The sequence below is a fragment of the Protopterus annectens genome, chromosome 1.part1, assembly GCF_019279795.1.
Source record: "Protopterus annectens isolate FY-2018-M chromosome 1.part1, PAN1.0, whole genome shotgun sequence".
Taxonomy (NCBI): domain Eukaryota; kingdom Metazoa; phylum Chordata; order Ceratodontiformes; family Protopteridae; genus Protopterus; species Protopterus annectens.
Window position 1 is genome coordinate 381,781,702 of NC_056726.1, and position 27,077 is coordinate 381,808,778.

The window sequence follows — 27,077 nt, forward strand, 5'->3', positions numbered from 1 at the left end:
CCTCAATAACCATGGAGAACATGGCTAACGTCCAGTCCTTAGCAGCTGTAGGTGCTACCCCGGGGGATCTGGGGTAAAAGATGAGTGGTTTGAAGAACACGCTACGGTCACAGCAGAGTTGCCCACCTGTAGCTGATGCAAACTGCTAGCCTGCTATGGTGGCAAAAGGCTGTTTGCCTAACATTTTATTTTTGTAGATGGAAGAAGACTGACCATGGGACTAGTAGTCGGTTCCATGGTCAAGCCAAAAATGGTATCCCTTTCTTAGGGAAAAACAAGCGGCAGTAAAAAATTTAAAGTCTTTTAAAAGTCACATTTTTCATACAAAAACATTTTAAAAACTTTGCCAGACCCAAAAACTAAAATAAACACAATTTCTACACAGAAAAGAACGGGTCTCGATTAAACAACTTTTAAACTGAAAGGAAAAAAGTGTGCTACCATTTAAAAGTACAGTCAGGTCTCATGACAGTCCATTAAAACACAACCTAACCTCCTAACTTAAAATAACTTTTCTTAAAAGGAAAGTACAATAAAAGGAAAGTACAACAAAACAATTTTTTTAAAGTGGAAGGCACAAGATGACCTTCGATCCTTGAAAGCCCAGAGGTACACCCACCCCAATGGTAGGAAAGCTCTGCAGGGTATGATGCCCAAACCCATCTTTTTAGTCAGGTTAGCTCCAGCTAACTGTTGGGTGCTTAGAAGGTGCCCTAAAGCGTAGGAAGGTGGGCGGCTGTTATGTACTACGCAGGATATAACGCGTACAGCTAAAGCTACTGCAGCAATTTTTTCAGAGGGGCATTCAGTCCTTTGTACCTCCAATAACAAGTATATCAACTCCAAGACTGCACAACACTGAAGAAAAGGGAAAACTACCCTGTCAGCAGTATTTACTGATCTCATTAAACTACCACTGTTCCATTACTCTTTGTTGAGCTGCATTTCTTTCATCAACTTCAACTAGAACAAAATGCATTCAAAACGAATGTACTTCGACCAAGTACAAGCGACATATAAATCATAAATATTTTAATATAAACCATACATATATGGATTACACAGCACTTCAGCAGGAACATATTGAAGGTTTTTTTGTAAAAAAGAAGCAGCTTCAAAAATGCTGCAACACAAAATTGGCATTTGTTGATCTTACATTAGTTTCAAGTAGCATTAGCAATTGTGGCGTTAGTTCATAATTATACAGCAATACTGATGCACAAATTCCTTTTTTTGCTGTTGTCTTGCAGTTATATGTCTTTCAGGTATATGACTTGCAGTAAGACAAGTTCATACACTTACAGCTTATTACTAGGCTAAATGACCCTAAAGTGTCTTTTTAAGCCTAACCATGCTTCCCAATGTACTTGGCAGGTTATGATACCACTTATTTAAAATTTACGGTTCCCCATCCACTGATCCAAGTTGCACTTGAATAAGTGCAGGGAGGAACACTGCTTCACATGGATGAGAAGTTTGTTTCAGAGAAGGGATAGTCTCCGAGATACATACCTGTCCCTCCAGCAGGTCTTATTTATGTTGCAGACCAGGTTCAGTTCCCTAGATCAGTGTTTCTGATGCTATTTTTCTTTGACACATTTGCAAGAGATCCATAAGGGCTGGATCAGAGGCTACTGTAAAGGTCAGGCATAGACTGTCTTCTGCAGACTGCTGAGGGGCAGAGTATAAGGCTAAGACTTTGAGGTGTTCGGCATAGGACATATTTTCTACACCATCTACTTGTTTTATGAGGAACCCTATGCCTGGCCAGGTACACACAGAAGGGGCCAATGCACTCAAGGACTGGTGAGATGAAGGCTGAGAACAATGGAACAATGACATCTTTGGACCTAAATGTCATATCCTTGTATGTTACTTACACCCATGTACAGTTGTGGATTACTGCATATCATGTGTTGGTGTAGTTAATCACTCAAGCTTCACCCTTCTAGCTAACTGTGGATAAATCCAGAGGAGTGGATTATTGGTTTTAAACAATTACATTATTTAAGAAACAAATTGCTTGCCTTTCTTAAACAATGCATGTGTATTGGGGCACATCAGTCTTCTCCCATGTTGTCTTCCCAATACTCCACATGCACACGGGACATGCATTCCAATGCTTGCAGAGTACATCAGTGTAGGAGATGCGATGGAGAAAACAGAATCTCATTTGGTGTTTTTGTTTATTTTAACAATTTAAAAAAAGAAAGATTTATCAGGGACAGCACAAACATACAAGGAAAATCAAGTAGGTTTCTTTTTGTTTAGTTTTGCAGAATGTACCCGATTTTTCTTATATTTTGCCCTGTTCTTCAACATATGCAAATAGAAAGTATGGCCTGTCCGTGGTACTTCAGCAGCCAAACTTTCTATTGGTATATGCTCAATTTACAATCAGCACAATGGCTGGGCTGTCCAATCAGTGTGCTAATATTTTAATAATAATGAACATTTATTGTATAATCTGCATTGCTGGTTATATCTGTGAACAGTGAATGGTATTTAGTGTCATGTGGCTTTACTGCGCTAAATTTGCGCATGTACTTGCTATCATATACATATTCAAGTACATGAACAACACTGTATATCTAATTTTGTATGTTATTGTGCACATATTCAGCAGTGTGTATAAAACACTCTATGTCAGTCATAACAAAACTCTGCAACTTTCTGCCAATTTCTAGCTCTTTCAAGTCCCCCTGTATAAAACCCACTTTGGCGCGGTTTTTGCGCTTGTTACTACTCAGCCAAGCTCCTCGTGGTCCTGCAGAGTGGTGCTAGCAGCAGAGAGGCTAAAAGAGCGACTGCTAACCTGATAAAAGTGTTTTTTTTCCTGCTACTACCTGGGCGACTGTCCAATCTAGCTAAACTGCAAGTATTTCTGCTTCTTGAACTGTTTTAAACTGTTTAAAGTTGTTTTTGCACCTGCACTTTTAAAGTTTGTCCTGTTTCTTGCATTTACCTGTTGAGGCTACACACTCAAGTGCGCTAGCCTGGGTTACATATTTATTGCATTTTCCTGCTGTTTGCTGCAAAAAAAAAAAAAAAAAATTATCCTCGTTTCCCGTCTTTCCTGACCTAGAGTAGTCCAAATACAGGCTTTGCTGTATTCTGGACTTTTGGAAAGTTCCTGTGTTGCCCATTTCCTTTCTTGGATAAAGGGAGGCTTCTTTGTTCACCAGTGGCAGTGGGGAGCTTAGAGCAGCCTATCTGTCCCTGGAGAAGTGTCCCCACCACAAGAATCTGGTAGTCTATTTGCCGTTTTGGGCTAATTTCTAGCTCTTTCAAGTCCCCCGTATAAATCCCGCTTTGGCGTGGCTTTGCGCGATTTTGCGCATAGCGCAGCATCAGGCAGCTCCGCTTAATTGGGCTTAAAGCATTCTCGGCTCCACAAAGTCTGCTCTTCACTTTTTCCCTTAGAACTGATCTAGTTCTCATAATAAACACCCTATTCCTACTCTAAAGCCTGGCACTTGCTCACTAAAGCAATTATATAAGTCAGCACTAAAAAATTAAAAGCACTACACCCTCACAAACTCCCCTTGAGTACCTTGTTCCCCATTGGCCCTTTTTTCAATTATAAAGGAATTCCAATACTATTCTAACATGTCCAAAGGTCAGTTGTCAATCTCCTCTCCGGTCCAGCTGGTGAATCTGGGAATCTTGAGGCAATGTTACAACTGCCTCATGTACACAAACCCTCTCCTCCTCCCAACAAATTCCAACACACGTGAGAGATGCAACCATATAGCCAAACTGGAGGCTAGGCTCTCTCAACTCAGTACTGGCGTAACCAGTCAGGAGGAGAAGGAAACCACACTCACTACAATTCCAGTCTCACATAGACCTACCACGACAGCAAACCAAACACATAAACACACAAAAACATACTGGAGGCTCTAAATAATAATCTGCCTAAGCAGCAGAGACCTCCAAAGCAGACACCCAAGCAACTGCTACCCCAAAACAAAACACTTGCAACACATAGCTCACAAAGCCAGTGTGCCGAACAGTCACAGCCCTTAAGGCTAAAAACACACCTGATACACTTGTAATAGGTGACTTTATAGTCAGGCACACTGATGTCCCGCTCACCAGGCTGAACAAGGAGAAGGTCACGGTGAGCTGCCTATTGGGCGCTAGGATCCGCCACATAACACAAGCACCCAGGTCACTCCAAGGCAAGTACAAATATGACTCAGTCATTGCCCATGCTGGTGTGAGTTTCCTGAGACGTACCCCCCTGGACTACATGAAAAGAGACATAGAGGAGCTCTCTGAGCATGTAGCCCAGGCCGGTATGACCCTGACCTTGAGTAGCATCTTACCCTCACCAAGAATGATGCCACACTATGAAGACAAGATGATCAATTTCAACAATTGGCTTAAGTATTGGTGTCATTCAAAGGGGATCCAATGCCTGTCAGCCTGGGATGACATGCTCGACAAGCCACGATGCTTCGCTAGGGATGGCTTGCACCTGTCACCCCTGGGCTTTCGGATATAGGCAAAGGCACTTGCCACCCCCATAGTGCCTTTTTTAGGCAAGGCTCAAAAGACAAACCCACCTCCATAGGTATCACAAGGGATAAGAAACTAAGAGTAATGCTACTCAACGCCAGAAGTCTAAACCTCAAGATGCATGCACGCGAAACTCTCCTTAGCATGGAGAACATCGATATCTGTGCAGAAACAGAAACCTGGTTCAAGGCTCCCGAGAGCACCCCAGCACTACCAGGTTATACCTCATACCATGCTTTTTGGCCCCAAAACTTGGACCAAACCACAAAAGGAGGGGGAGTATCAATATTCGTCAAAGATACCCACACCTCCAGGTTGGTGGCACAGCACAAAGCATCAGAGAGTATCCATGTGCAACTAACAGTGGGTAAAACTGCCTTCCAGTTTATAGCCTGCTACAGATCACCCTCCCAAACCCAGGAACCCCACTCGGCCTTCCTGAGAACACTGGAAAATATGAAGGTCTCTCCAAACACCATTATATTGGGCGACTTCAACTACCCAAACATAGACTGGGAGCATTACTCTAGCTCCAACACCCTAGCCCAAAGGTTCCTAGAATTTATAAACTCAAATGCTATGGAACAACTTGTTACCACAACCACAAGAGGGGAAAACATACTGGACCTGATCATCACCAACATGGGGGCTCTATGCTCCAGACCAGAAGTGTATCCCTCACTGGTAAGATCAGACCATAAACTAATCTCACTGGATATTCACATCCCGACCCCACCCCTTGCCTAGAAAACCACAGTGAAAAACTTCTCTACAGCACACTCCTCAAAACCGAGGTGAAATCCTTCACAGCCCCCGGGTCTGTGGAAAATATGGCCCAGACCACAGAATCCTTTATAAACGCATCCTATGAACACCTTCAGGAATGCATGGATCATGCAATCCCAAATAAAACCAAGACCCAATCCTACAAAGGCAGGCGTCCTGTCTGGTGGACCCCAACCATAAACAAACTACACAATAGAAGGAGGAAGCTACTACATGATGGAGCAAAATCCCAAAAAGGGAAGGCATCTCTGATCAGTATTAGCAAAAAACTATGGGCACTCATAAAATCGTCTAAGGCCTGCTTCGAGAGAAAAATTGCACAGGACACTAAGGATAATCACAAGGCTTTCTTTAGTTATGTTAGGAACCTGGGTGGGAATTCCCAGATATGCTCAGAATTAGTCCAAAATGGCAAAAATACACGAACCCACAGACATTGCCAACATCCTAGCTGACAGGTTCAGCGCAAACTTCTCCCCCCCCACCAAAGGGCAAATATCTATCCCAGCAGAGTGCTGCCCCTGACATCTCAGATACTCAGGTAAGAGCCGCCTCTCCAAAGCAAAACACAGCATCAATGGGACCAGACGGTGTCCCGGGCTGCGTCTACATGAACTCCAAGAAGAGCTAAACCCAAACATAAAATTAGAAGTTATGTACTCACCATAAACATCCATCTGAGGTAGGTGTTCGTTTGTCTGTGCAACCTGTGGGTTATGGATCCCATATACATCGAGGGCAGCATAGTTTTCAACTATGGATCAAGCTCTCAAGCTCTCCTCTCCCCCATAATGCCCTGCTCTACCCTCACGGCCTCACCACAGGGGTTGCCAAGCACAATATACTAAAAGGGTAACAAAAGATATGCAGGAAACTGAGAAGGGGGAGGGGGATAGAGATGAATGCTATACAGACAAATACACACACTCAGATGGGAACTATGTTATGGTGAGTACACTCTAAACTGAAGTAGGCCTAAATCTTCTTTGATATTCATTTGACAGAGTCCCCTGGGCTACGTGAATCTTGGGCACCATCATGGAATGCGGCGGCCATCGCGGAAGGATGCAAAGGATGCCTACCACCAAAGGATAGATCCAATATAGATGCAAGATCCAACTTGAAGTGGAAATAAATGGACCGAAGAAAACGTCACCTGCTGCACAGAAAATATGTCCTGAAGATACTAGAGGTAGATACCGAATGAATGAATGCAGAGGTTGAATGGGCATTGACACTTTGTGCGGGCCTTCCAAACGATAAAAAACATAAAATGCACTTTCTGTAAGAGAAACTTTGTCTAGTTTGGTTAGCCACCCCAAATTGAATTTTACAAAGGAAGCAAACAGCTTGTCGGATTGCCCTATGACCAGCTGTCCTGTGAAATAAACATCCATTTAATGTATTCATCTATGTTTTGTAGCTTATAACCCTTTAGAAGGGATATATTTAGATAAGAAAAGGTTTGTTATGGGATTGAGATTGATGTTTGCTTCAGGTTGCGTTTGAGGAAGGAAGGACGGGTTGGTCACAAAGGGGAGACAGTCGATGAAAAATAAAAGCAAGGAGGTGGCACTGATAAAGCTTGAAGTTCAAACTCCTCAAAGCTGTGTAATGGCTGCAAAATTTGGCTGCCCAGGGGTCAGAAGATCCACAGCACAGGAGCTTCGATGTCTGTAGGACCAAAGAAAGGTCCCAAGGTCTACACAATGTTTTATAGGGGCCTGAGAAGGAGGAACAGCCTGAAAAGTAGAGAACAATGTCTTACACAATTTGAATGACTTTCTTTTGAGGATTTTGGCTGAGGCCAGAGTGATAGTGAATTGATTGCCGCCAGTTGAACTATGACTTCAATGAACTGAGAGGTTAGAAAGTCAAGCACCATCGCAAGAAGCACTACAGGGAAGGAACCGTGAGACGCCACAGGCCTGCCGCTCATACATAAGAAAGCGTTTCCATTTGGCAGTAGAAACCTACAGCCAAGATGGGGTATGAACTAGCAGGTGGGTTTATTTGGTGAGGAAATACCGGAGAGTCCTTATCAAAGTGGAACTGGAGCAATAGCCAAAGAGCTTCAGGTTGTCAGGTTCAGAGGAGAGGTCAGGATGGATGGGATCTGGAATCCGGAGGATTCACAAAATCAAGGAGGATTCACCGGTGAGACCTTGGAGAAGCCAGATGGAGAAAGGAGAGAATGGAGCACCCAGAATCATTCTGCAACCCACCGAGAGAGCTTTCTCAGAAACTTGCAGCACCAGAGGCAAGGGTGGATGAGGACAAGCATGCACCAGCAAGGGTGGATGGGCACCAAAGAGTACTCTTAAAAAATAACAGGAGAGTTGCCTGTTGGGGGAAAAAAAAGATGTGACTGAGCTTGTCCCAACTGTCGACCGCATGAAGGGTTCCCCACCGTGCGAAAGACGTTCCGCTACTCCCACTGCCAAGACCACTACGTAAGGGGTGGAATGGTGGGAGAGCTGAGCTGTGCCTTCCGGATGTGAGACCGCGACAGATATGCGTTGCGTTCCAAACTCCTCATGGTGGAGGTGAGAAGAGGGAAAGTCCTTGCCCCTCTCCACTGAAGTTGGTGCATGCCAAAGAGGGTGTGTTGATGTACCAGACAACAGACTCCAATGAAAGTCACAGTCAATTGTTCCCAAGGAAGAACGCACTGTTCTTGCTAGCAACAAGTAGAGCAGCATAGGTCTCTGAATCGTTCCACGATATGCAGTCTCTAGGGCTCGCAGATTTCCCGTGCCTTGGACTCGGCCCCCGCGAAAGTGCCCCACCAAGGGGAGAAGCCCCGTGGTCACCGTGGCGCCGAGAGAAGCACAAAATGGAGGGCCTTTGTGGAATCGGGGTGAGCCACCGAGAGGGACCGTTGCAAGCCTTGCTGAGTAGCACAACAAGTAAGCCTTGCTGAATGGAACTGCCGCTGACCACAGTACTAAGCGTCCTGCAGAATGCGCATATTGAGCCCTGCTAAGAGGAAGAAGTGCTATGGGAGAGCCAGCAGGACTGAGCCCTCAGGACCCCCTCGGCTGGAATTTACAACTCATGGACAGAATGGAGCACCTGGAACTCTCTGTGACTCTGGAAGTCCATGAAATTGTTGACTCTAAAGAAGCCAAGGTTCAGTCTGGCTAAACAGAATCTAGTGACTGTGTGGGCGGCCGGTGGGACTCTTTGTATGTATTGGCGCTTGTAGTTGATGGAGCAAGATGGAGAAAGGGTCTCGCGCAGAGAAGTAGGTACCTTGTTGGGGTGATGGGAAATAGTCGATCCAGCCTGGAAGACCTGCCTAGGCCGTTTCGAGGCGCTACCAAGGCTAGTACTTGAAGTGAGTGACCTGGGGCTGTGCCGAGACCCCAACTGGGGAGTACTTCTGGTAGTGACTGGCTCCCAGCGGAAGCGTTCCTTGCTCTCTAGCGCCTGTCCATCATCTGCCCTTGGTCGGAAGCTGGAGAAATCTGCTCAGGCACATCGGTAAGGATTCTCAGAAGGAGAGGGCCAGAGAGGTGACCATTTGGAATTTTTCTTTTTTCAACCAGATTCGGGAGAGGTCTAGGATTGGTCCCAAGTTTACGTCTTTTCTTTGGGGAAGTATCTGGAGTAGAACGAGATCCGATCTGGTCCGGAGAGCGGGGCAGATTTTTCTTAAGAGTGTAGATGGCTGTGAGGACCAGCCTCCTCCTGTTCGAAACGGACGGGCGGGATGGGATTCAACTTCAATTTTGGAAGGGTAGAAAGAATGGAAGTATCCCCTGGATGCCGAGGGGAGAATTAGCGGTCCGGAAGCATCCCTCCCATGCCAGTAGGTGCCCAACGCCCCAGCGGTGCTCCAAAGAGTGGAGCGGTGGGCAACCCCTCAGGAGGTTGCTGCGCGGGCAGTTCAGAGAAAGGTTCCCTAGTTCCCCTCGTTTCTGGGAGCCCCTCTCTGCCTCTAGTCCTGTTCCCTTGCCCCACTCTGCCCACGGAAGGACTGGTTGTCCGCCCTCCCGCTGGACGCTGAAACTTCCGACTGGTCATCTTCTTCTGACCTTTTTGGTTCTCTGGGCCCGCTTTAATCTCTTCCTGACAGAAAGTTCGACAGCCAGACAGCGTCTTCCCGAGAACGCCTCTCTGGGTCAGCGTCTGTGAGCGGTCTTGCCAAACAGAGCAGAACCATGAAGGGGCCGAGCCCCAAAAGCGTGAAGAACTCAAAACCAAATTGGGGCCAGCCAGGCGTCCCCTTAGACAGTCGCAGTGACGGGCCTCATGGCGCCCTGTCAGAGGAGGGGAGTAAGTGAGGTAAGTATTCGTAACTGACCTAAGAGTGGCCATACGGGTGGTCAGCAGAGAACTCTGTCCTCCCTCCGAAATGGACTCTGGGGGATGCAGCTATAGCCAAAAGATCTGGCTGCATCCGGTAACATGTGCTTAATGGGGAGATCTCGCCACAAAGGTGTGAACATCTGCCCCGCTTCCCCAAGCGATTCGAGTCTCGCTGCTCCTTGCTCGGTGCCAGGACTGAGGACTCTCCACCTCCTGGATTCCCTCTTTGTGGACTGGCCATCAACATAGCCTCTTTGTCTAATGGGACGTAATGGGGTCTGGCACTCCACCGGAGGCCCCTCCCCTCGGTCTTTTGGGAATTGGCTCACAGTGTCCGGTTCCTTCCACGCCCTGGTGTTTGGCAGGTCCACCAGGGGAGTGCGGCAGTAGACTGCAAGAAATAAACCCAGGGGGATCGGCAAATACATCCAAAGACACGAGACTATGAACCTGAAGACTTGGGGCAGACCACCCCCCGATACGGGCATTTTCTTGATGTCTCCAAGGAGACATCTGAGTGCTCCATGTCTGGGGGAGAGATCCCCTTCCTCCAGTCCATTAGCTTTACACCCCAAGGGACTCGAAGTCATGCCTCCTTTGCATGTGCTGTGCCTCCTCACGAGGCAGCCTCTGGGGCAAGGAAACTGGCCAGCAATTGCTCCATAGACAACAGAACACAGCTGGAGGGTCAGGGGCGGACAGAAACCTGGTGAGTGCAGGGAGTGGGGTGGGCGAACTGGCCCAGCAGGTCGGGAGAGCGAGCAAAACCCTCACCATCAAAAGGCGAAGGGCTCACCTCCCCCAAGGATCGACAATCTGCTCCCCTGGATCCGAAGGTGGGACCGGCTCACAAGCGCGCGAAGGAGATGGGAGGCCGGCAACGGCGACTCGGAGCCCGCGACAGTGCGCCCGCCCGGATCCAGCTGGGCGAGGGCTCCGAGATGGGTCCCGGGCACTTTCGAGGCAGGAATTGGGTCGAGTCCACGCTACTATCGGCTCCGACCTTCCACCAACCTGAATAGCTTTACTGTCGAACCCCGAAAATGGCCGGGTGGGAAAAACTCCAATAGGCGGGTCGGAGGTTGAGCTCCCCGGAGAAGGATGGATGGATCCATCTGCATCTGGGCCTGGATGAACTGCTTGGATGAACGTCTGGTCCAGATGGATCAAGAAAAGGCTATGGAAAGCCTTCGAGAAGAGGCTACCGAGTGAGCTGTAGGCCCTCCTCGATAACCTCGGCGGAATCGGGTCTCCCTCCTCCTCAGGACCAGTGAAAAGCACACACGGGGTTGGGCGAGAAGGAGGAGACCGAACCGACAGGGCCGGAGGAAGCCGGCTTGGCTGGCGGGGCCGAAACAAGAGATCTCGGCCACGCCCTCCAATGGTCTTCTCCCCCCGGTCCTTTGTAGCAGCATCCCTCTCCTCCAGGCGGCTCCAGTCCCGGGAGTTTGAGGGTGCCACGAAGGCAAGACCAGCCACAGTAGTCCAGGCCACAGTAGTCTCGAGTCTGGTAAGACCCGCCAAGACCAGCGGACCTCCGCTCCTCTCAATGATGCCCTGGACACTACCCTGCACAGCCGGTACAACCAGATGTGGGGTGTGGAGCGAGGTTTCCTGTACACCGAGTGTGGCCATCAGCGGTGAGGCTGTGGCCACCTCGAGGCTATTCGAAGCTATGCACACCTGGCTGGTCAGCCATAGACTTACAGGCCAAAAGTTACAGAAAGTGGCAAGACAAAAGCACACACAGGCCTACACACAACAAAAAAAGCGGGGAGGAATAAAAACACAAAATCGAAATAAACTCAAAATACAAATATAAGAAAGGCTTCAAAACTTTCTACTGCAATTTATAAAAACAAAATTCTCTAGTTTTAACAAGAAATAATATTCACACCAAAGAGAGCTATGTGCCCAGGTCCAGTCTGTGTGACAAAGCGAGATCTGAGGTCATGAGGGGTAGAGCAGGGCATTATGGGTGGATCTGAGGTGCTTGGGTCCACTTAGCTGGAAAACCATGCCGATTCGGATCCGATGCCGGATCAGATCTACTGTTCAATCTCATCCTTACTACAGGATATGTACCCAAAGAGTGGCGTACAGCAACAGTGGTCCCTCTCCACAAAGGTGGTACCTCAACGGATCCTGGAAACTATCGCCCCATAAGCCTGACTAGCTTTGTCTGCAAAGCTATGGAAAGGATCATCATGGACCTCATAAATAAAGATATTGGGGACCTACAGACACTGGATCCTACCCAGTTCGGCTTTGTTAAGGACAGATCCTGCCTCTTAAACCTGGTCGATTTCTTTGAAACAGTCACCAAGGCCATTGACGAGGGAAAGGTGGTCCACAAAGCCTACCTGGACCTCGCAAAAGCCTTCGATACAATACCCCACTCAGGCATTATAGATAAGCTCACCAGCTTAAATATAAACCCCTATGTCACTAGATAGGTTGCAAACTGGCTCAAGGACAAAACCCACATGGTTAGAATTGCTGGAGCCATTGTCAGACTTCAAACCAGTTACAAGTGGCGTCCCACAAGGCTCAGTCCTGGGACCTCTCTTGTTCGGTATATATTTCTCGGAGGTACAGGCCAACACGGAAGGACTGTGGCTGACCAAGTTCGCAGATGACTGCAAACTAGGCGCCATAATCGACTCTCCAGCCGACACAAGCATCCTACAAAAGGGCCTCATAGAAACAGACAACTGGTGCCAGAGCCATGGCCTCAAGCTAAACGCCAAAAAGTGTATAGTCATCCCTTTTGGCAAAAACAAAGTGCCCACAAATTACCACATATGTGGTAATCCATTAAACGAAGTAGTAATTAGGGACCTGGGGACCCAAGTTGATAGCAATCTCTCATTTGAAAACCACGTGGCCAAAGTGGTTAGAAAAACATTTTATATAGCCAACCTAATCATGAAGGGATTCACATCTAGATCAGGGGAGGTCATCGTGCCTCTTTACTCATCCCTCATCAGGCCCATAATTGAGTACAATGCCCCTTTTGGGATGTACCTTACCAGACACCTACAGCAACTGGAAAGACCCCAAAAGTACCTCACCAAGAGGATCAAAGGGCTCAAACAGATGCCATATGCTGCCCGGTTAAAGAAACTTCAGCTCTACTCAGTGGCATACCACCTGCTCAGAGGCGATCTGTGCCTGACATATAAAGCCATGTCCAACCCGGAATTAATGGACATGCTGCACCTCAGAAAATCCAAATCCCATCGAGCTACGCGCTCGAGAGACTTGAACCTCAGCACTGAAATAAATAGGACATGCTGGAGGGACAGATTCATAACCCAGAGGCTCCCTTCACTCTGGAATAAAATCCCAGTCCAGGTTAGGCAGAGTCCCTCATTGACTCTCTTCACGAGGAATCTTGATGAGTGGATGGGAGATCGTAGGTTTACCCCGGGTATCACTTCTGTGCATCTGTTAGACAGAGGCACAGTATACTAACCTCGAAAAAGGGCATAGCAAAATTCATTTAAAATGGGTGGCGAAAGCCAAACACACTCTGGCTAGGCTTATAAATGCCCTAGGGCAGATAGCCTAGTATGAACCTATGAACTTAATGCAGTCAAGAACAGGTCACCTACACAGCCCAATTCAGTCCTGCAACTGCCGAATTACAAGTACACCAACATTTTATAGGTACTCTTATATAACTTGACTGCGTGGATACACTAACAAAATGACTACCTTAAAATGCTTGCTGTATATTCTGGAAAACTAAGCTACTTAAGAGTTCTGGATCAGTATGTATTCCCTAATAAAAACAAAAGACTAAAACACACACACACACACACACACACACACACACACACACACACACACACACACACACTTTTCAGCCTGCTGGCATAATACATCAGTTTGATACAAGTACTTTAATAAATGACAAAATGAGCATGTTTTTATTTTCAGAAAAGACAGCATTCTTTAAAAATGCTTATTATATTACAATTTCTAATTTACAAAACTGTACTTATCTGAAATGTGCTATTTAATCACTCGTATTTTTGTTGTTTTAATTAAAACTGCAATACAGCTATCCACAGACTCTCCACTTACCCGGTATGGTGTGAGGAAAAGGCTACCCTTCTTGGTGCCTTTAAAAACATCATGTTTGCATGTCATATCACTGAACGATAGCTCCACATCTTTGCAGTCCTTCAAAACACTACAACACAGAGGGAGGAACACGGTATAAACAGTGTTGCAATTTGCACATGGTTACAAGTTTTTACACTATACAATACATTTTATATCTATATCCATACACACACATACAAAGATATATATATGTGTGTATATATATATATATATATATATATATATATATATATATATATATATTTCTAGAGAGATATACACACACACACACACACACATAAATACATATATACATATGATATACATACAATTTCATAGTTCAGCTGCAGCCAGAACATAATTTAATGTTAAGATTAACTTCCCACAGGATGAAAGTAATACCAGGATTCAGCAGCAAAGTAAAATTTCTTAGCAGTGCAACAAAAGTTGTACCACAAAGTCAGCTCGGTTGATAAAGATATTTTACACCATGGGTGCTGGAACAGTCAGAAAGTGTTTCTGAGATTATATTTCTCAACCTAGAAAATTATCAGTATGGAGATTTATAAGAGGACAGGAGAATGGCAAATCAGCGCATGAGGAGTGATGTGTGCTAAATGGGGGGGATGTTGAATGGACATTATACTTTGTGAAGTCTATGGTTTGTTGTCATGGTTGACAAAAATCCCTTGACTGGAAGAAAAATCAACTTTTAATGTAATCCGTTTCTACCAGGGAATCCTAGGGATCCTACACAGATTTCTCTTAATGCTAAAAAATAATGACCATCTTTTAATGATGATACCATATGGCCTACTTTCTTAACATCAGCATCTATCCACTATAGGCATAGTGGACAGAAAAATGTTACACAGTGCAGAGCCTTGTGGCATGCTCCTATCAATATTAAAAAGCTCTAACATACGGGACTGCCTGCCTGTCAACCACATCACAATCAATATTTATAAGATACTGATGATCTAGCTGTTCATTACTAGTGCAGTTATTTTTTGCGGAATAGTGTCAAAAGCTTTGGCAAAATTTAGATATGCAATAGTCAATGCAATCCTGCTGGCCAATGCTTCAACTGCTGGAGCATAAAATGTATTACATGATCTACATGACTAAAATCATATTGGAAGATAACACCATCTCCACTTTCCTGTGCCCAGTTACACCTGTAGTACAACCCTCACAAACACCTGATCTACAATTAGCTGGTTCACTTACTGAGCCCCACCTTCCAACTTATTCCATCTTATAAAGGGATAATATAGTGTCCCTTCCTTTGGTTGCTATAGTGAAAAGGCAAACAGGAAGGTTACTAAAAAAAAAAAAAATAATAATAATAACTTTTACATCTTTTCTGGTCTATGATCCTTCCCCCGGATATTTTCTTTAATTTGTAGCATATGTCCTGACTTCATTTCCTGGTATTACACTAGCTGTAATTCAGTCATTTTACCCAGAGCGACATAAATGCATTCAAGGTTTAAAACAAAAGAAAGACAAATCACTAACAGGTAATGATGGCCTTTAACTACACTACCTTTGGGATAAGTAGAGTAACAAACCAGGTATATCACCGTAAAGTATGTAAAAATGTAAGGAATAGGAGAGATGGGATTGAGGGGGAAGAGAAGAGGTGAATGAGTTCTGGAGACTTCAATTCTGCAGCCTAGCTCAGAGAATTACTTGGGGGGAAAGGGGTAGCCATGGGCTTTCTAGCAGGCTAAACTTACATTATGATGAAATCAGATGGGTACAAGGAATACAGAGGAAAGGGCAAACAGGTTAGCAAATTAAAATGATAGCAGACGACATCTGGGATTACACACACTCTTTGATGTGTACAATAAAAATGCTGGAGTTCTTAATGTACCAGACCACCATGCTTTATGTTTGAAAATCAACCATCCCTAAAAGACAACCTCTTGAAATGTTAATAGGACTGCTGTCATTTCTAGGACATTTCTGTAAAGACTGAACTCTAGCGGAGACCATGTGTCTTAGACCATCCTTCCCCCGATGGGAAGCATGTTGTCACCGTGGTCTTGGGAGCAGGAAGAATAAAAGGGCGCCCCAGAGAAACTTCTATGTGAATCTATGAGGCCATGTGGTGTCTGCAAATATCTGTAATTCGAATAGGTGCAGTTAGAGGGCGATGTACTGACCATTATACCGCAAGTGTCCACTGCAGTACCCTCAAGCAAAACCATGCTAAAGGTACCAGAACTATTGAAGCTGCTATTGATCCAAGCAGCTGCTTCAGTGGGCAACAAGTGAGACTTGACATAGTTCACTGTGGTTCCTAGATGAAGACACAGTTGGAGCAAGTAGTCCCTGGCCTAATCAGTAGAGGCTTACTGGAGCAGAAAGAAGCCAGTCTTTAAGGTTAGAAAAACACCCAGAGTCCCAAGCAGTCTCAAGTAAACTGCAACCACTGCCATGCACCTAGTAAACACCCTGGGGGATGTAGTGAGACCAAAGGGCAGGGCTCTGAACTGACAGTGATTGGCTCTCAGTTGAAAGCATGGCTTATCTCTTGGAGCACCTGTGTATTTCATAGCATGCATCTTGGAGATCTACAGAACACATTCAATCATCCATCTGTAAAAGTGGTAGAATGGACTGAACCGTGACCACCCGGAATTTCAAAGTGTTTGACAAACTGATACAGGTTGCCGAAATCCAAAATTGGTCTTGGGTCTCCTGTCTTCTTTGGCACCAAAAATAATTTTTAATAAGTCACGGATCCTTGTTCATCTGGGGGGATTGCTTGAATGACTCTCCCAAAAGCTTTTCTATTTCTATGGCTGCTGCTTTTTTCTAATTGGGTGGAATGTTGTGAATTCCTTTGGTCTGTTGGGGAGGTAGAAGGAAAAATGATATGCAATAACCTCTGGATATTATAATGTACACCCAGGTATCTTTCGTAATGGCTGTCCAGGCTTCTGGGTGCAGAGATAAGCACCCTCCCCAACGGCCTCCAGAGTGCAACAGTCATGCAACCATTCAGGGGTAATGAAAGGGCTTCTCAGAAAAAAGTACCACTGAAGCCCTGATGTTGTGGGCTGCCTTTCCCATGGAGGTGAGGTCCTTCCATTCGATTGCCCTCCTCTGCCACAGGGGAATCAGTCTCACAAAAGTCCTGGGAAGACCCTTGCGTCTTATACAACTACATCTTTCCACCTCCTCTCTGGAGTCCTTTGAGGAATAGAAAAACATATTCCTATGGCAGATAATGTCTTCCTATCCTGTTTGCTCCTAGAGAGAGTTTCCTTCATCTTAGGGCCAAACATGGCGGGTCCAGCAAAGGAAGCATTGATTAATTAAGTCTTGAAGGGCTCTGCAAAGTCACAAAGGAGCATCCAGGCATGCCTTCTTACAGCAATACTTGAGCCTGCAGCTCCTGAAGCTCCATCTGAGGCATGAGAAATCAACCTCATGGAGGCATTTGAGAAGGACTGGAGAGTGGCCAGTTGCGCAGAAAGTCTTCTTGTCCTCTCCAGATGTGGACATGACAGGGTATTCCAAACCTCCTTGATCACTTCCCTCAAAAATCTCGTAATGTGTGCCAAACAGTTCAGCGACCTGAAGGCAAAGGTCACCGAAGCGTAAACATGCTTTCCCAATCATGTCCAGTGCTCTCAACTTTCTGTTTGGGGTATGGACAAAATAACTCTGTTCAGTAAGTTCTTTCTTGGTGGCCGCTGCTACCCTCGTACAGGAGATTAGGTCCAACATTTCATCCACTAGAAGGACTATTCAGAATGTAGCAGAGCCAGCTTCAAAAGCCTCAAGAAACATTGAATCCTCCTGCAAAGGTGGGTCAGAAGATCAACTCCCTCTCTGTCTCAAAAGTTTGAGGATTTCACCAAAACAGGCATCCTCAAGGGGTGATCGGGGGAGCCCAACCCTTCAAAGTCAGTGACTTTGGTTAAATTCTCCTATTGGAAGTCTAAGTGCCTCCTTTTATATAGGTACACTTCCAAGGGGGCTCTCTGGTAGGAGGCTCCAGAAAAGACTCAGAAATGCCAGCAGAATCCTGAATAAGGACTGTCTCCAGGTTTGACAGTCTGGCTGTTCCGATGGGACAGGATGAAAAGACTCAGGATCCAAGACAGACAGCTGAGGGGGGGGGGTGTATCAGAGGGGTGCACGATGCCTTGTCCATGGAGATATAAAACTCTCTCTCCACTACCTCAAAGGCAGAGGTCATGGGGGAACCAAGCCCTGACCTGGTGGGAACCAAAGCCACCTACCCAGGACAGAACCCAGGCTCTCCAAGATCCCACCCTGACACAGAGTTCAGAGCTGTCCAGAGTCAAGGGTCCAAGTAGAAGGGACTGCTCTGAATATATCAGAGTCTAACCAAACCCACAGGATCTGGTGCCGAAATAAGAAGTTATGTACTCACCATAACGTTCCATCTGAGTAGGTAGCTTCATTTGTCTGCAACCTGTGGGTCTTGGATCCGATATCTGATCCGAGCCGGCAACTTGTTTCATAGCCAATGGATCCGAGCTCCTAGCTCCTCCCCTCACCCATAATCCCCTGCCAACCCTCCATGACCTCAGATCGAGTTTGCCCCTCAATATGTACCCAAAAAGGGTATTCCAACCAACATAGATCCGCTGAAGGCCAGGGGGAAGGAGGGGGGGATGGTTGCAGACAAATGAAGCTACCTACTCAGATGGAACGTTATGGTGAGTACATAACTTCTTAATCTGAAGTAGGGACTTCATTTGTCAGCAACCTGTGGGACAGAGTCCCCAGCTACCTGAATCTTGGGTGGCCATCATGGAAGGATATTGCGGAGCACCGGAGAGCCAAAGGATGCTCTCCCTCTAGAAATCACGTCCAGTTTGTAGTGGTTAATAAAGGTATGAGATGAGGCCCAAGTGGCTGCCGAACAAATATCATCCAATGGAACTCTAGATTTGAAGGCCGCAGAAGTAGAGATGGAACGAGTGGAATGTGCGCGAACTCCTTCAGGTGCGGGTCTCCCAGAGGCTTGGTACGCTAACAGGATACATTGTGAAATCCAGCGTGATAGAGATATTTTTGATATTGCTTTCCCCAAATTAAATTTGGCAAAGGAAATGAACAGCTGGTCGGATTGTCTATGACCAGCTGTTCTAGGAGTATAAAAACGTAGCTGCCTATGAACATCTAATGAGTGCAACTTGCACTCTCCTTTATTCTGATATTTAGGAAAGAAAACCGGTAAATTTATGGATTGATTTATATGGGTTTCTGATGCTATTTTGGGAAGGAAAGAGGGATTGATCCTGAGGTACACTCTGTCCGGATGAAAGATCAAATAAGGAGGCTTCACAGAAAGAGCTTGAAGCTCCGAAACTCTTTTCGCAGAAGTAATGGCTACAAGGAATGCTGTTTTCCAGGACAAGTGTTTGAGATCTACTGAAGCAGCAGGTTCAAAAGGTGGGGCAGTCAGGGCTTGAAGAACTAGTGAAAGATCCCAAGGTGGTACGGCTTCTTTTATAGGGGGTCTAAGCAAAAAGGTGCCCTTGAGAAAGGTTTTACACAACCTGGCCGATATGGATGGAAGAGGAGCCGTAAAGGATCTAGATTATGATGCTCCGCCCAGATGGAGAAATGTTTCCATTTACTGCGGTACACTTTCCTAGTGGAGGGCTTATGTGCTGCCACAAGGATGGCTTTGACTGGTGAAGAGATACCGGGAGTCCTAACTAGGAGTGGAACTGGAGCAACCAAGCTGTCAGCTTCAGATTGTCCAGATTTGGGGTCGGTAAGTCCGACGGATGGGAGATTAGATCCAGACTGGGATCCAGAATCCAAGGGGGATTCACTAGGTGAGACCACAGGTAAGGGAACCAAATTTGCCGAGGCCAGAATGGGGCAATGAAGATCATCCTGCTCCCCAACCGTGAGGCTTTCTGTAAGAGTTGCAGCATCAGGGGTAGAGGAGGATAGGCATAAAGTAGACCGGGTGGCCAAGCATGCACCAGAGCATCTCTTGGAGTTTCCCCTGGAGGGGGAATCAGAGCGAAGAAATTGCTGCATTTGGTGTTTGAGGGAGTGGCAAAAAGATCGCAGCAGGGTTGCCCCCATATTGTGAATATCTGCTTCGCTACTAGTGGGATGAGAGACCACTCGTACGGGGTAAGAAGGGTGCGACTGAGTTTGTCCGCTAGGATGTTGGCCCGCCCCGGAATGTGCATTGCAATCAGAAAGCGGTTGGTGGAAATCGCCCATTCCCACACTCTCATGGCTTCGCGGCATAGAGGGTAAGACCTGGTTCCCCCCTGTTTGTTGATGTACCAGACAACCGACATGTTGTCCGACTGAATTGCAATCGTTCCTACGGGGAGGAGATTCTGAAGTGCTTGCAACGCGTACAGCACCGCTCTCATCTCCAGAACGTTGACATGCAGGGAGGTCTCTGCATCGTTCCACGTGCCTTGGACCGTCCTGCCTGAATAATGCCCCCCCACCTGAGGCGGGAGGTGTCCGTGGTCACCGTGGCGGGAGGGGGAGAGGTGCAGAAGGGTCGGCCCGTATGGAGGTCCGGAGCATGGAGCCACCATAATAGAGCCCTCCTGCAAGCCTTGCTGATAGCAATGGGGTGATGGAGAGGAAAAGACAGAAAGGACCATTGTACTAGAAGGGTCCATTGCAGTACCCGCATATTCAGACGGGCGCATGGAAGGAGCGTTATCGCTGCCGCCATGGAGCCCAGCACCCTCAGGACCAATTCCGCCGGTGGGGTCTCTGACTGGAGGATAGCCCGCACATGAAGTTGCAAATTCCGTAGTCGTTCGGACGTCAGAAAGGCTCGTAGATCTCTGGTGTCTATTCTGGCTCCTATGAATTCTATGACTTGTGTCGGGGCCAGAAAGGATTTGTCGGCATTGATGGTGATGCCTTAACTGTGGGGCTAGGCGGAGAAAGAAATCTCTGGCTGACCAAAGTAGATGCCTTGTTGGGGGGGTCAGGAGCCAGTCGTCCAGGTACAGAAAGACCTGTATTCCCTGGAGTCTCAGGTGGGCCGCAATCACTGCTAATACCTTGGTGAACACCCTGGGGGCTGTGGTGAGGCCAAAGGGAAGGACCCTGAACTGGTAGTGACTGGCTCCAAGCCGGAAGCGGAGGAGCCTCCTGGATTGTCTGTCCATTAGAATGTGGTAGTACGCATCCTTGACATCTATAGAGCACATCCAATCATTCTCCCTTAGAAGGGGGAGAATAGATTGAAGAGTGACCATTCGGAATTTTTCCTTGGTTACCGACAGGTTCAAGCGGGACAGGTCTAGAACCGGTCTCAAGTCCCCCGTCTTTTTTGGCACCAAAAAGAACCTGGAGTAGAACCCTAATCCAAGCTGGTCTTGGGGGACGGGCTGGATGGTTCTTTTTCTTAGCAGCTGCTGAATTTCTGCGGCAGCAGCCTCCCTCTGATCGGGTGGTACATCGGGGAGGTTCTTGAATTTGGGGACATGAAGTAATGGGATTTTGTACCCTCTGGATATAATTCGAAGCACCCAGCGGTCTGTCGTGATGGACTCCCATGCCGCTAGGTGCTCCGAGAAGCACCCCCCGACTGCCTCCAGAGTGGAGCAGTCGGGGAACCCTTCAGGGCTGCTGCGTGGGCCGGTCACAGAAAGGTTCTCTGGACCCAAAGTTTCTCGGAGCCCCTCTGCCCCTGGGGCGGCATCCTCCCTGTCCTCCTCTGCCACGGAAGGACTGGTTGTCCGGAGCGGGTTGGGAATGTTGCGATTTCTGGAACCACATCTTCTTCTGACCCTTTTGGTTCTTCGAAAAGGACCGCTGGGGAGCAGAGAAGTGGACTCCGACGGCAGACAACGTCTTCCCGTCCTTCTCGCTCTGGACAAGTGTCTCGCGAACCGTTTTGCCAAACAGGGCAGAACCATCGAAAGGGGCATTCGCAAAAGACGCTTTAAAGGGCTCCGCAAAGTCACAATGACGGAGCCAGGCCTGATGTGTCATGACTAGGCCCACTCCGCTAACTCTAGCGGCTCCCTCGGTGGCGTGGGACAATAGCCGCATAGAGGTATTTGAAATGGATCTCAGAGTGGCCATTCGGGTTGAGTACAATTGTTTGTCCTCCGCCGACATGGACTCAGGGGGGGAGGCAGCGTATTCTTTGATAAGATCCCGCTGCATCCGGATGACGTGCCATATAGTTCAGAGACCTTACAGAGAAGGTCGCTGAACTAAAAACTCGCTTCCCTAAGCGGTCCATCGAGCGGGACTCCTTGCTCGGTGGATGGACTGAGGGGCTCTCCTGAGCTAGTTCCCTCTTCATGGCTGCCGCCGTCAACATGGCATCTTCGGGGGGACCCTTGCTCCAGTGTGACCGGTCTGAGGGGGGGCTTAGTGTCCTGTCCGGGCGTTTGGATAATGGCTCCACGGTGTCCGGGTCCTTCCACGCCCTGGTGGTAAGGACCACCAAGGGGTCGGCCGGAGGGGACACCCAAGAGGTAGACGGGCCTGCTTCGAATGCCTCCAGAAACACGGACTCTGAGGAAGACTTGGGGGCAGACCACCCACCTCTGATCCTCAGCATCTCCATGATGTCTCCAAAGGAGACATCCTCAGGGGTGATCCTTGGGAGCCTTCCCTTCATCCAACTCCGTGTCCTAAGTAAAGGACTCAGGGGAGCCCACGTGCCTCCTCTTGCACTTATGCTTGCGGGGCACTTCCTCGGGGGGGGGGTTGTCCGAGGAGGTCTCGCCAGCAACATCCTGTTCCAATGGAACTACCTGGGACATTGAAGCAAGCTGTCCCTTAGGCCGGGTGATGGAAGCCTGGCCCAGCAGAGAGGGAGTGCAGGGTGGAGCCGAGACAAGGGCCGGGGGTCCGGATGCTCTCGACAGAGCCCTCTCCACTACATCGAAGGCCGAGGGGGAACCGCTCTCTCTGGGCTCCGAGAGTCGGCTCCCACTCGGATCCGATGAAGGGATCGGAACCGGCGCCGAGACCATCGGATCCGAAGGACCAGTGCGCTCCGACCTGGATGGAGCCAAAGGCACACTAAATCCCTCGGATCTGAAGCTCGGGCCACGGCTCCGAGAGGTCGGATCTGACAGACTCGAGGGCAGGGTCAGATCCGAAGTACCAAGTACTGTCGGCGCCGACCCACCCCCAGCTCCGACGCTGCTCGGCTCCGAACGCTCCGAACCCGGGTAGCGGGTCAAAGGAGCAATTGGAGCGAAAAATGGTGTCGAGCTCCCCCCCAAAGGGGGGGAGGCAAGAGCACTCCCATCTGCAGCTGGGCCTGGATGAATCTTTGCATCATCCGGTCCAAGTCTGTATCAGACATGCTGAATGTTGATCTCGAAGAGGCCACCGAGGCAGGCCTGGAATGCCGCCTCGATGACCTCGATGGAGATCGGGCCTCCTCCTCCTCGGGCCCTGGGGAGAAACAAGGAGATCGGAGCAGAGGAGGAGGAGACCTAGAAGCAGTGGAGGGAGAAGCCCGCTTAGCTGGCGGGGCCGAAGCGGAGGCCTCGGCCCGCCACTTGTGGTGCTTCTCCCTCCGTTTCTCCCTCCTAGCCTCCCTGTCCTCCGGCGCTTTAGCGGGAGTTTGAGTCCCGGCCGAAGGAAGGGGGGCAGGAGTGGCAACAACCACAGCCTGTGGTAGTGCCACGGGAGCAGCGGAGGCCGGAGCCGAGTCCGGGGGCAAAAGTCCCGCCAGGACCAGCTTCGACCTCCGCTCTTTCAGTGCCCTGGGGTTGAACGCTGCACAAATGGTACAGCCTGAGGTGAGGTGTTCAACCCCAAGGCACCAAACGCACAGAGTGTGGCCATCAGCCGGGGAGAGCTTATGGCCACACTCGGTACATTTAGAAAAAATGGCTTTTGGGGCCTCAGCCATACTTTAAAGAAAAAAGGGAGTGCTACACAAACACACAGGCCCTAAAAACACAACACACACACACACACACACTAACGACCAGCGAAGGGAGGGAAAAACCTAAGTAAAAAAAATTAATACTACAGGGAACCTAACTCTTACACACTTTTTTAAAATAAGGTAGAGAAATTTGACAGAAAAACAGACTTAACTGACGATTTTTTGCTAAAGCTCAAGGAATCCAGCCATCCACAAGCGCGGCAAACTAGATCTGGGGTCATGGAGGGTTGGCAGGGGATTATGGGTGAGGGGAGGAGCTAGGAGCTCGGATCCATTAGCTATGAAACAAGTTGCCGGCTCAGATCCGATATCGGATCCAAGACCCACAGGTTGCTGACAAATGAAGTCCCTACTTCAGATCTATAGTTTTGAGATTCAAGCTCTGACAGAGTCAGGGCAGTCTGCATTAGAGTAGATGTCAAAGACGATGAAAGCCAAGCCTTAGGATCCGACATAAAACAAGTTCTGAATTCTCAGGTCTATACACTCCAAAACTAGGGGACGGATCGGAGTAGGAGTCAAAAGCTGGGGTTGAATTGGTGATATGCTCACAGGTCCGATAGGAGATGGAGCCAGGATAACTCCCAACTGAATCTGGGTTTTGAGAAACTCTCAAATCATCCTCTCCACATCTGGTTCTGTTAGACTCCTAGATGACCAAAAGGACAAAGAGGTCAATTGTGGTCTGGACATCCTTCAAGGTGTCCCCTGCAAAAAAGTTGAGTGCAGCCTCAAAGAAGCAGGCTCCAGAGAGAATTTAGACCTTGTATGTGGACACTTTGACTTGGCCCGAGTCTAATCCGGAGGGATAGCTGGATCACATGGTCTTATTTTTGATACAGTCTGAGGGAGCAGTCGGACCTGATGATTTTAAAATTTTCCCAGGCGAGCCGAGCCCAAAGTAGGAGGACAACAATCAATCCCGAAATCCTTAGTCGTCTTAGCCACATCCCCCATGGTAGACTGAAGAATTCTTAGAGGAAGGAGGAGCCCCAGATGAGGAAGAAGTGGAGGAAAGCAAGCCTTTCACTATCAGTTTTGTTTTGTGTTCTTCCAGTGCTCTGTGGTTAAAACCTGAACAAATTTTGCACATGGTAGTAAAATGACCTTCTCCGAGGCAATAGTCACACTCAGAATGAGCGTCTGAGTTAGGAATTTTCTGCCCACATGAGGAGCACTTTTTGAAGCCAGTTGGTTTATCAGACACATTTAACTAGGCACTACGACAAAATATACAAAACTGGAAAAAGAGAACTGCCAGCAAAGGTAATACCCAGTACAGAAAAACAGTATACAACAACAAAACAGAAATACCAACAATGGTATATGGGAATTGTACCTACAGTTAGGTAGCAAAAGCAAGCAAAGAGCACAAGGCCTAATGACTAACAGAAGTATGAAACAGATAAGATTCTTGTTTTATATGGAGAAAACAGTCAAAGAAAAATAAGACTAAAGAACAGGAAGTATGATAAATAAGAAGTACTTGTCAATCCCAAAAAACTACTTGAGCTACAGGTGACCACATCCAAATGCTGAAGCGGTAAATGAGATCTGGGTAATTCAAGAGAAGAGAGGATTATGTTTAAGTGGAGGAGTTCAAGCTATGGAGTCAAAGCCTAATGAAGTGGACTAAGTTGGATCAGAGACCTACTGGCTGAGAAATGGATGAAAAAGACAACATAAGATTCCAAGTTTCCTTTATGGTATTATAATAATAATACAAGAAAGCAAATATACTACAGCATAAAGACTGGAATATGATGATACCAATTTCAGGATTAGTAGTTAACAGTTGTTGCCTCGGATAACTTGGTTCACCAGTTCAGTTCCAAGCTGGGAGAACATGTGTGTGGAATTCACATGTCTTTGCTGTGGATGTGAAAGCTTTATTTGGGTGCTTCAATTTCCTCCCAAATCCCCAAAATAAGGCAAACTAGTGAACATCCAAACCGCCCATAAGTATGCATGTCACTTGTGTGTTGAGTATGCTTTTTTGCAACAGACTTGTATCCTTGGCAGGACTAGTTTCCCTGTTTTGCATTATAAAACTTAAAGATGGACAGAAAGCAAAAGAAAGAAGAAAGGAGACAACAGGGTGGCAAAGTGTAATTTGGAGTGCATAAAACATATTGTGGAAGAGCTTGAATGTATTGGGGAAAGAAAGCAAGGCAGAAATCCTGGTACTGAGACTGGACTGGAGGAGAAAGCAGGAAGGCATTAGCATCTAAGATAATCATGAGGCGCTTAACCCAGCAGTCCTACTACAATAAAACCAGCAAACCTCACAATCCATTACGAGAGGGAGAAGTGGTAAAGATGCAAATGTCCAAAGGTTATGATTGTAATGATGTTGTAAAGAATATTGGTCCAGAGCCGAGATCGTACATTGTGAAATCAGAAGGAGCAGTTTTTAGGTGGAATCGTAAGCATTTGAGACCGATACCTGAGCCTATACCACAGCACATAGCCTCTTGTAAGAAAGACTCTTTATCTCAGAGCGAGTTGTTCGGTGTTCCAATTCCAAAGGACATTTCCCTTCCTTTGACGAATCAAGAAGTTCCTGATATGAGTTGTGCGCCACAGACTGTCCCTGTTGCTAAACTTGGTCCAGACTGTAATGTTATGAGATATGGTCGAATCTCTAAACCCTGCAGCAGATACAAAAGAACTTGGACATGAACATTGTGTTTTTGTTTCCACTGTATATACTAATGTCTGTCTATGTCGGACACTGTTTTGTATAAAGGGCAATCTTTTTAAGAGGGAGGATGTAGATCAATGTGTGTATATACCTTTAAGAAGCTATTCAAGGGCTTGCATAAGTGTATAAATACTGAGCACATGTGAGCCTGACTTAGCAGTTGAGATGTACGCATGTATGTATGTAAAGTATGTCTGTTAACTAGTTTGTTCGTATTTTATGATGCTGCTAGCCATCCTGATGTGGTTCTATGTATTAAAGCATCTAAATGAGAACCCCAACCTTCTTGTTATATATAGATGAATGAGCAACAATGTCAAGACTCAACTGGGATACTTTCTCTGCTTTTCCTTAGCATGGTGACCTTACTGTTGCCTTAATCAGTTGCTGGAGGGACAGGGTTCATAACCCAGAGACTGCCCATGCTCTGGAATAGACTTCCCATACATGTCAAGCAGAGCACCTCACTGGCCCTTTTCAAGAAAAAATACTGACAAGTGAATGGGAAATAGAAAGTTCATCCAGTGGCTCTACTTGATAGAGGTACTGGGAACTAATGTCAGGCGGCATGATGCCAGGACACTTCTATGGGCTAGGCTTGTAAAGGCTCCAGGGCCATTAGCCTAGTACACAACTATGGACCTATAAGAAAGTTAATGGGAACTGTATTTTTGATTAACAATCAGAAATAATGACTCTAAAATGCATGTTCCC

At 47.1% G+C, this 27,077-nt stretch overlaps 1 protein-coding gene across 1 annotated transcript in view; it reads right to left on the reverse strand.

Moving 5' to 3' along the window:
* WBP2NL (WBP2 N-terminal like) overlaps window positions 1-27,077 on the reverse strand; it is a 965,291-nt gene that overhangs the window by 876,260 nt on the left and 61,954 nt on the right. The window contains exon 2 of the mRNA XM_044075333.1: window positions 13,717-13,825. Coding sequence (XP_043931268.1) covers window positions 13,717-13,825 — 109 coding nt within the window. The remainder of the gene's footprint in view (window positions 1-13,716; window positions 13,826-27,077) is intronic.